Source organism: Coenobita brevimanus, chromosome 44, assembly GCF_032717465.1.
Source record: "Coenobita brevimanus isolate Jiangsu-jjx chromosome 44, ASM3271746v2, whole genome shotgun sequence".
In the NCBI taxonomy this organism is placed as follows: Eukaryota; Metazoa; Arthropoda; class Malacostraca; order Decapoda; family Coenobitidae; genus Coenobita; species Coenobita brevimanus.
In genome coordinates this window covers 7,903,020-7,914,328 of record NC_136997.1, presented here as the reverse complement: position 1 = coordinate 7,914,328, position 11,309 = coordinate 7,903,020, and the positions used below count along the sequence as shown (strand labels likewise).

The following is an 11,309-nucleotide window of genomic DNA, read 5'->3' as shown; positions in this document are numbered from 1 at the left end:
GTAGGTCTAGAAGAGTGATATACAGGGCAAAGCCTGAGTCACAGAGACTTTTACTTGATAACCTAAATCATGGGGAAAGGAAAAATATATTTAGGGCGGCAGGTCAGGTGAAGAGGGATAATCAGGATATTATAGGTGAGCAGTGTGTGAAGAATGATGAAGGAAGGGGAGTGGTGAACAGTGAGGATATTAAAGATGCATGGAGAGAGCATTATAACCGGTTGTTGAATGAGGAGTTTGACTGGGACAGGGAAGGTTTGGAGCAGCAGATTCAGTGTCTGGCCCTTGGCCTTTGAATGATGCTGCTACTGTGAGTGAGGCAGTAGGCAGGATGAAGGTGGGGAAGGCAGCAGGTGTGTCTGGGTTGACTGCCGAAATGTTGAAGGCCTCAGGCGATATAGGGGTGAAGTTAGTCACTGACCTGATAAATAGGATTATTTATGAATGTGTTGTCCCAGATGATTGGCTGAAGAGTGTAATTGTAAATATGTATAAAGGGAAGGGTGATCACCTGGAAAGAGGAAATTATAGAGGTATAAAGCTTTTAGATCACATAATGAAGGTAATGGAGAAAGTTTTAGAAGGTATGATTAGAGAAAGAGTGAACATTAATGAGATGCAGTTTGGGTTTATGCCAGGTAGGGGGACCACTGATGCCGTATTCATTGTTCGACAGCTTCAGGAAAAATATATTGGTAGGAGAAGGGATCTTTATTATGTTTTTGTTGATTTGGAAAAGACCTTTGACAGAGTCCCTAGAGAGGTGGTGAAGTGGGCAATGAGAAAGCTTGGCTTGGAGGAGTGGCTGGTTAGGGTGGTTATGGCTATGTATGTGGGTGCTCACACCCAGGTAAGAGTGAATGGAGATTTGAGTGATGGGTTTTCCGTGAATGTTGGTGTGCATCAGGGGTCAGTTTTGAGTCCCATGTTGTTTATCATGGTACTTGAAGCCCTCTCACGTGACTTCAGAAACGGACTCCCGTGGGAGTTGTTCTATGCTGATGATTTGGTGTTGATTGCAGAGAACGAAAGGGAGGCGGAGGAAAGGTTTAGGAAGTGGAAAGATGGTATGGGACACAAGGGTTTAACGGTAAACGCAGATAAAACAAAAGTGATGATGTCTAGGGTTGGTGGCGGTACTGTCAAAGACGAGGGAGAGGGGCCATGTGCAGTTTGCCACAAGGGCGTGAGAAGTACTTCCATCTTGTGAGGTGTTTGTGATAAATGGGTGCATAAGAGATGTAGTGGTATCAGAGGTAGACTGCGAGATAATGCTGATTTTATGTGTACGGCGTGTCGGGGAGAGCAGGTGGAGATTTTCAGACGTGAAAGAATTGAACTTACTGGTGAATCTCTTGAGTGTGTGGAAGAGTTTTGTTATTTGGGAGACATGTTGTGTGCTGGAGGTGGGGCTGGAGCTAGCTCTGTGGCTAGGGGAGGACTCTCTCTACGTGCTAAGGGGTCTTTGTATGCAGCATGTGTTAGGAGTGTAATGCTGTATGGTAGTGAGACCTGGGCAGTGAAAGAGGAAGATATTCGTTGACTCAGACGTACAGAAATGACAATGATTAGTTGGATGTGTAGTGCGTCCCTGCGTCCAAGGTCTGGGGGGGCTGGGTTCACGATGGAAGAGTTGAGAGGTAGGATGGGACTGGAGTGTATTGGTGTGATGATGAGGAGAGGTAGATTGAGATGGTTTGGACATGTGGAGAGGATGGGGGGTGATAATTGGGTGAGGAAGGTGAGAAGTGTTAATATTCGGGGTGGGGTTACGAGGGGTAGACCGAGAAAGACATGCGACGAGGTCATTAAGTGTGGCCTCAGGGTTGGGGGACTGAACAGGGAGGCTGCAATGGATCGTGCAGCAGGGAGAGCCGCCATTAGGTGCCCAAGGCCGACGCATGCAAGCCTGTTGGAGCCTTTAAAAACGAAACGAAACGAAACGAAACGATATATTATGTATATATATATATATAATATATATATATATATGTGTGTGTGTGTGTGTGTGTGTGTGTGTGTGTGTGTGTGTGTCTGTGTCTGTGTGTCTGTGTGTATAAATACAAGATGATTGAAGTAATTTTAATTTCAGGGCAACCTGATGAAAGTCAAGGTCACATGACGGAATCATGTATCTGGCCCATAGACCAAGAAGTGGCAGCAGGTATTTCACTGTGAGTTTTCCGTCTGTTTTACTATTTTGAACTCGATATTCCGTGGAGATCGTACTGATATTATAGTTTTTTATTTTTTCTGTGAAGGTCTAGAAGGCTGGCATTTCAAGACCGTTCGAAATGGACTTGAAATTTTTAGGAGTGATATATCTTCGATCGAAGATATATAACTCCTGAAGCGATTGTTTTGCAATTGTTACAGTATGTAGTCGTCAACATATACTAGTGTACTTGGGTATTCATGTTGAGATCCAACAAATGCTTTTTGGGACAGGGAAGAAAATCAAAATCGCCGCCTCATGCCTGGAAGTGCTAGACGGGAAAGTTTTTGACCAATTTAGAACAAGCTCCTTGGCAATGTAGTAGGTCATGAGTGAACATGAAGTGCATAGCGTGAATGATCTCAAAGTTACATATCAAAATCCCCACAATATTTTGTAATACCCAAAGCCCCTTAATATTTGGTCTGCGAATGATAACAAACGTACTTTTGTCTGGAACGTGGAGTTCTTTGAACATTGCTTCAGTATTGATAGTGTTCTTGTTATTGCTAATTTTATTATTATTATTATTGTTATTATTATTATTATTATTATTATTATTATTATTATTACTGTTGAGACATTGTGGCAGATGTATATAAGTGGTGTAAAGAAACACGAGTCGGAGACAGAAGTTTATTCCTGACTAGTTTCCCACAGAGGCTTCTTCAGAGGAATGAACTTTTCCCGGGTCAGTCTGACTTATATGGCCGGCTGCTGGATCACACTTTTGTTAATCCTTAGTTTGCAGGTCGCTGATTAGTCCATCACCTTTTCCTCTCTGACCTGATCATCCGCGCTGCTGTGTGAGACCACACCACGTCACCTGCTTTTTTGCTGTTATTTATTTTTATTGTTTTTTTATGTACAGTGCCTCCAAAGCTTTTCTTTGTGCCTTTGTTAGATTATTCTCTAATATTTCTGTTTCACTCCATGTTGGCAGATGATGGTTTTCATCTATGTGGTTGACCAGGGCACTTGATATCCGATGATGTCTTACATCTGTTTTATGCTCCCTCAGCCTTTCTATGCCCCTACTGGTTTCTCCATAGAAGGCTGCTTCGCAACCACTACAGGGTATCTGGTATACTATGTTATTTTCATTTTGATGGCCTTCTTTTTTTCTCTCTTATTATGCCAGTTATATTCTTACCTGATGATGTCACTATGTTTATGTTGGAATGGCGTAGTGCTTTTTACAAGACTCATCATTATGTCCGAGTTTGATACCGTTAGGTTTTTATCCTGTCTTTTATCTGAATTTGTCGTTTCCATTATTTGTTTTGCTTTTTCTTTCACCGTGACTAGAAGGCCCTTTGGATATCCAAGTTTTAGAAAGGCACTTAGTGTAGTATAATTCTCTTTGGAAATAGTCTACACTGCAAATCCTAAATGCTCTTTAAAAAAATCCATACCACTGCTGACTTTGTCCTGTTATCATGAGTGCTGCAGTAGTGAATGGAATCATCTTTGTTGGTTGGTTTCCTGTACACAGTGAATTTTGCTTGTTCACTGAATCTCACAAGTAAGGTGTCCAAGAAAGGTATATTACTATCATTTTCTTCATCAACTGTAAACTTTATCTTTTCAGTTACATTATTTAGTTTATGAAGTAAATTGTCAATGCTGGTGTTTCTGTGTGTAATGATTAGTACGCTATCCACATATCTATACCTCTTTGTACTTTTCGGCACTATCTTTTTGTAATGATCCAATGCAAGCATTTCCGTATATAGGTACGCCATCACTGTACTGAGCTCTGAGCCCATTGCCAGGCCCTCGTGTTGGCGATATTCCTCGTTGATGAATTTGAAAGCACCAAATTTTACACACATGGAAACGAGGATCTTGTAATTGCTTTTTCTTACTGGTAAATCCTCCTCACTGATAAGGTCTAACACTTCTTCCATTGCACTTATCGCACCATCCACCGGGACATTGGTGAATAGTAACTTCACATCAAAGCTCGCCATCTTTTTGTTACGAAAATTCACTTCCTGCAACCTTCCCTCCAGGACGGACGAGTTTTCCAAGTGGGAATCGCTGAGGAGAGTTGCTTAGCCAGACATTTAGCTAGCCTGTGAGGAGCACTTCCAATGCCTGAGGTGATGGGTCCTAGAGAATTCCCAGGCTTGTGTGTTTTTTGGTGAGCCTCTCATGGTCGGAATCTGAGGTGTCTCTTCCAGTAGGTGTAGTAGCTTCTTCCCCTTCTCCGTTCTGTTGAGAATCTTCCTGGCTTCTTTGTTGAACCTTCTTGATTCCATCTCCCCTTGTCCAGGTCTTTCTTTGCTGTAGGTGTTAGCATACGACAGCATGGCTTCCATCTTCTCCACGTATTCGCTGGTGTTCATGATGACTATTCCTCCTCCTTTGTCTGCGGATGTTATGGTAATATTTCTATTTTCCCTTAACTCTTTCAGGGCTCTAATGTATCTGCGAGGGATGGAGGGTTTAGTTGTCGCTGCTGCTGTGCAACACAGAGTCACACGCTTCTTGAAACATTAGCGATGTCATTATCTTTCCATTTAGTGTTCTTTAGGATTCAGTCTAAGGAGTCCTTGTTGTTTGACCCCGTGCTGCAATTGAGTCGTGACGATAGTGCATCCTTCTGCGTGTCTGTCAAAACATGCATAGAAATGTTGATTATTAGTTCTGGTCTTCCTCTAGTCTTGCATCTGGCGTTGTTACACAGCTACTGTAGTTTTCCGTCAGACTGACACGAGAAAAGTTCATTCCTCTGAAGAAGCCTCTGTGCGAAACTAGTCAGGAGTACACTTCTGTCTCAGATCCGTATTTCTTTCCACTACTCATGTATAATATTATTATTATTAAATTATTATTATTATTATTATGATTATTATTATGATTATTATTATTATTATTATTATATTACCTCCTAAAACAAATCCAGGGATTCATTATTACTTGTACCAAATACTTTATTCATCATAAGGGGTAGAAAATTTTACATCATGATAATTCCCGGAGATAACTGTGTGTGTGTGTGTGTGTGTGTGTGTGTGTGTGTGTGTGTGTGTGTGTGTGTGTGTGTGTGTGTGTGTGTGAAAGCACAATATTTATTATCCACAGATGTAAAGAACAAATGACTGGCAGACTGAGCGACTAAAGGTCTTCAGCGTGGAGGTTAGTAGGAACGTGTTTCTCGCAGTCTCAATAGCCCATCCTCTTAACTTAGCGTATAGGAAGGGATAAGCAGAGCTGCAACTCACTGAGCTTACTGGTTTTAGAGAGAGAGAGAGAGAGAGAGAGAGAGACTCACATGTAATGGGACTTGGCCAGATCTTGTAATGTCTGGATGCGGCTGGGATAGGCAGGAATAATTAGGACGGCCATCAGGTTGCCGGTGTAGACAACAGCCAGGATGTCCACCACCAGCAACCAGGACAGCAGCCACATCCGTACCCACCACGTCCGCACCTTCCTGTCATCCATGGCTTGACCCAGCAACACGGCAGCCACCTGAAATATCAACACGCATGCCACCAGATATACTTACAGCCTAACTAGTTTTAGACGTTCACACTTGAAAGTGAGGAACATGTTCGACCGACTAGGCTTGCTGATGTTTATGTTTTACCTTTCAAAGAATTTTTACTTGATTGTTCTTGTTTTAATATTTTCCAAGATAAACCAGTGCCTGATACATGATTAGGCACTTTGGAGGTATTTTCAGCATTATGGTGGAGAATCTTAGTTAAAACAATTAAAGGGAGACCAATTACTTTTCCACAAGGTTTCCAACGATGTCTGGCCGTTGTGTCATATTTTGGGGGCTCCCTGGGATCTGAACGATAAAACTGTCAGAATGGTATTCCCTAACATATGCACCGTGAAGCTCTAAATGTTTTTAACTTGTTAGAACTTTGTGGTAGGTAAGGGCGCTCATCATCCACTCACTCGATATAGTGCTGCTCCCAGGTGTCTACCCTTTCCTCTCCTTCCCTCTTTCCTTCCTTCCTTCCTCTTCTTTCTTTACTTCATTCTTTCCTTGTCCTCCTGCCTACGGGTGACTTTACACTCTCTCTTCTGTTTTCTTTCCTTCATTCTTTCCTCTTCCTTCTGCTTATGGTTGACTCTACACTGAGTGACAGGCCAAATGGTTTCCTGTATACCAAGAAACCATTTACTACGCTGGGTGGTAACCATATAACCAAATTGTGGTGCCTGATGGTTTATGGGTAAATACGGCACTCCAATCGGATTGAACTGGTGAAGGTTTATGTCCAAGGGGTTGTTGGGGTTTATTGCTCACGTAATGCCACTCAGGGATGAGTGAGTCTGGTCACTCTCATCTTAAATGTCAGGACCAACTTGCCTAACCCCGGGCTCCCATGCTCCTCATGGGGCAACGTAAGATTGGATGATAGATGGCTGGATGGATTTATTAGAACTATACTTACTGTGAAAATGTATTTACAAAAGTACATTTAAAACCTTTTTTCATTCATTTTATCCTTATTTACTTTTTATAACTGATGCCGAAGGCGCAGCTATTGTGGTCGGTTTGGTAGCTATGTATATATTTATTCATGATTATTACTGAATGAATGTATGCATGTGTCTATGTACAGTATGTATGCACGTCTGCTTATATGCATGTATATATAAATATACGGTTTGTATATGTATGGGTAAATGTTCATGAAATATTTCGTCAGTGCCTGATCATATCTGGATTTAAACTAACATAAATTATTCCTAGGTCTAGAAATAAGCGATACAGTTTTAGTGCAGATCGACCATAGGTCAAAACGTCATGAGTCGTCAGAGTTGAGGGAATGACAGTATTTCATGAATGTCTGATCCGTTTTGGATGAAACTTTCCGCGTACTCCCCCCTCCCTTTCCTGAAAGAAAGTAAAAGAAAAAAAAATTAATATAGTGGATGTGAAAATGGGCAGAAGGTAGCTAATATTCCCGAGTGTGAACTGATTCACGATAAAGCCATTACACTGGTGTATGGTGCAGTAACCATTAGTGATTCACTGACTCAACACTAGTGACGCTTTTAAATTCTTCAGTCATATATTTAAAATTGCATGGCTCTTAAAATCTGTGGCTAATAATTAGCGAAACTTCATTTTTCATGAATTTGGTTAGAGAGAAGCAGGTTGATGCTATATTTTGATATGGCAAAAATGTGGAGTCCTCTTTACTGTGCACCATTGCATCTAATGTACGGGAAGAAGTTACGAGGAAGCCGATGCAAGAAAGAGAATTAGAATAAATCAGTAGATACGGGGAAGCCGAGACAAGAAAGAGAATTGATATAACCAGCAGATACGAAGCTGAAAGACTCTGACCAAAAAAAAAAAAAAAAATGGTGCAGTATCGAAATGATTTTATAATACTTTGTGGTCCAGTAGAGCGGGAAAGCGCTGAAGAATGTGAACATCCTTAGAGTATAAACCAAATGCTGGATGGTGGTGATGGCGCGCGTAATTCTAACCATATATAAACCTTTGTAAAACCAAGTAGTTGGCTTTGTAGTGCTTGGTTATAATGTATACGAAATAATTTTGTGAACGCTATTTGAGTTATTGCATCGTTTGATCAGAAACACTGATTGAGTGGACCCCCAACGGAATGAAAGAAGAATCTTAATTTGGGGCATCATTATAAAAGGAAATGAGCAGGATTTTCTTTTCAGTTATGTGAAGTGCATATACCGAATTAATGATAGCAAAAGGATGTTCAGTGTGTTTGTGTCATAGAAATGGCGGAGTTATAATAGGGTTAGAGAGAAGGCAGGGAGTAGACGGGATGGGAAAGAAGGAAGAAGGGAAGGAAGTAGAGCAGGAGGGAAGACAGTGAGATGGCAGAGGAACGAGTAAAATCGTTCTCTCTCTCTCTCTCTCTCTCTCTCTCTCTCTCTTTCTGTGTCTGTATATATATATCTTCTGATGCGAATGATATTACTGTTCTTTTTTATTATATTCCGGATTTTCTTTTCTTATGTGTCTTCTGTATGGGTTATGATTCATAAGGTACCCAACAGAATGACTGACACCACACAAAATTTTATTCTGACAGGGCTAGGAGTACACACACACACACACACACACACACACACACATCACCTGAAAATAGCATCTCGAAAATTTTCAGAGGCAACAAGAAGAGTGGGTGTATAAGGGCCTTCTAGGAGTTGCTTTGCTTGTCATGTGGATACCAAAAAAAATTACTGCTGTCTTCTGGATATTTGGAATGTTATTATATATTTCTCACTATTCTTTATGCTTTCCCCGTAAATATAAATTTCGAACGATTAACTGTACCATACAATGGAGAGGAAACAAAACAAACAAGAATGAGCACTCAGAGAGTGCAACATCTGCGTCCTTCATGCCTGCCTTACCTTCAGTCCTTCCACAGCTTTGGTGTGGTCATATGAAAGAACGTGTGAGGTTGACAGATGAAGGAACTTGGTTTCTGAGACACTGAATAAAAGAAACTCGCTTTTAGCAGAAAAAAGGGGCAACCTAAAATTTCATCCAGTGACTGTTATAGTGACTTTGCGTTGGATGCTGTGAGATTTGGGTGGAAAAGTGAAGGGTGATCTTCGTTGAATGAGTTGACAAGGATAGATTTAAAGCCCAAAAGGTCACAGATGAGAGAGAGAGAGAGAGAGAGTCGGGGAGGAACACAGCTAATGACAGTTTTAGTAAAACTGTAGCTGTCTACAACTGCAGCTGCAGAACAATTGAAGAGAAACTGAAGATAACAGGACTGAAACAGGGAGGGAATCCGTAGTAATACCTTTTGGAAACTGAATGTTTAAGACAAATTCTGTAGAAGATTTTTATATGTCTAACACAATGGCTAAAGTTCCAACTGAGTTCCGAGAAGAGTACTATCAGAATCTGAGAGGAATGTAAGATTTAAAGTGGTACATAACTATTACATTCTGGATAAAAGATGTGGGTGTGAAAGGAATAATATTTTAAAGATTTCCTGATAATAGCTGGACAATTGGGATTTATCACCGTTCTTTAGGATAGGGTGAAATTTTTAGCAGTAAGGAAAGATGCAGTTGAAAACTAAAGGCAAAAATGCTTGCCAAACTGAGGTGACGCACATTTCTTGAGAGCAAGAAGAAGGATGCTATTAGGACTGTGTGCTTTACTAATATGTTACTGAAGCCAGTGACACCAGAGTGTAGATCTTTTAACCCCTTAACCACGGGTGTCATTCCAGAATGACACTGCAAAAACTGGACCAAACCACGGGTGTCATTCTGGAATGTTTGTGAATATTTTGAATACCACGCGTTTTTCCGCGCACCAATTGTTTCAAGGGAGAGTAGCTATTAAGTTCTTTCACTCCAGCCGACCCCCACCTCCCTCCTCCCACCCCCTGGGCCCCCACCTCCCACCCCCCAGGCCCCCCACCCCACCCCTGACCAAACACACATCAGTATCTGTCCAGCTTTGTGAGTGACAACAGTGCTGATGTGGCAGTGAAGTGCGGGCAATTACAGTGCCTTTTACCTGCCTCAGTGAACACAGAGTGGGTGTTTATCGTATGTGCAGTGTTCATATATGTTTATAGTATTATTATCAGAATGAGGTTGGCATTTGGTAATGGTGTGTGAGCGAAAAATAGTGATTTTAGATCGCTCACTTCTAATGGCACTGCCCATCCAGTGATAGTCAACGAAATCATGAAACCTACATCATTGCAAAGCCGAAGGTTAGTACTTTCTAATGGTACCTTATTTTTCGCTCTAGATTTATTCTGTGCAGAGTTATAAAGGTTTAAAGTTTGTTTACATTTTGGCTGGAACCCCCGCAGGGGGGGCCAGTCGGGTCAAAACAATGCCCGCGGTTAAAGGGTTAAGGAAATTTTATGACATACACAGGAAAGTCAGACGCGAGAAGAGATGGAACAAGAGTACCGAAATTGTGTAAAGAAGAAACAGGAAAGTGTTACAAAAAGTATTTACCTGTACCAAAGAAAGAAAACAGGTACGAAGTCATCTTAAGGAAAAGCATGAGGGAAAGATGAGGAAGCAAAATTACTGGATAGGCATTTCGAATGGTCCCATAAGGAATGAGAATTTGACCAAAATGTCCCGAACTACCGGAATGTATGGACATTTTTTTTTTTTTCAAACCAATCTGATGATGAGACTTTGCATGATTCTAATCAGAAACATTACTATTAACGTATGAGGAAAGTTATTTCTAAATTTCCAATTGGAGTGTTGAAATGACTGTGTTATTTTTGTACAGTGCGGTATATACAGTAGTGGGTCTTTTTTTTTTTTTTTCATGCTGTTAAATAGTAGGTAAAATTTTAGTGCTTCGTGCTGTGTATGATTTACGTTTTACTAAATATTGTTTTATTTGAATTGCAGAAGGTTATTTTACTAACTGATAACATTTTTGTGTGAGTGTCTTCTGTCTGATGTACTTAAAGATATTTATCACACCTACCTTCGCCATCGTATGGTCTTGGGATGACTACTGAATGCTCCATTATTACCTAACGCTCTTAACGCACGATACTGTTCTGGAGCAATTTTTACGTAATGCACATTTTGATCTGCATGCTCTGAGGATAATTATAACTACTGGGAGGAGGGTGGTCTGGTGGAGTGAAACCGTCCAGTTTGGTTTAAGCGCTACTTTGCTTAGGTTTTCACCGCCATTTATGGTTTTTAAGTTTTGTACATTTAAGTTTGTTTGAGATACTGACGCGTTCAGTAGGCGGGATCAGCATGACACTCTTTCCTAGGCATTCAGGAGGCTTTATTCAATATCTCAATGTAGGTATTTTTAGTACTATTTTTTTTTCCTTAGAATTAGAGTCTGCTATCAACCACCTCATCCACTTGGGTTTCACAGAGGGAAAAGAGTTTGATGTTTAGTGAAGAAAGGATAGGAAAGGAAAAGAAGAGAAAAGATTAAATTGGGCATAAGTGTTACAGAAACTGACAGATCTGCAGCCGGATACTCATAAAGAGCCTTTAACCACGGCACCAGTTGATGAAAGGCGACTATTTGTTAGACAGGTCAAAGACGCCTTTGATGGAACTCCCAATTCCCATACTCAGACAATTTTAAAGGAGC

The 11,309-nt window shown here is 40.9% G+C and overlaps 1 protein-coding gene across 1 annotated transcript in view; it reads right to left on the bottom strand.

Annotated features, from left to right (window-relative positions):
• LOC145397960 (glutamate receptor ionotropic, delta-2-like) overlaps positions 1-11,309 on the bottom strand; it is a 167,430-nt gene that overhangs the window by 131,155 nt on the left and 24,966 nt on the right. Inside the window, exon 3 of the mRNA XM_080270936.1 lies at positions 5,496-5,695. Within this exon, the coding sequence (XP_080127062.1) occupies positions 5,496-5,695 (200 nt within the window). The remainder of the gene's footprint in view (positions 1-5,495; positions 5,696-11,309) is intronic.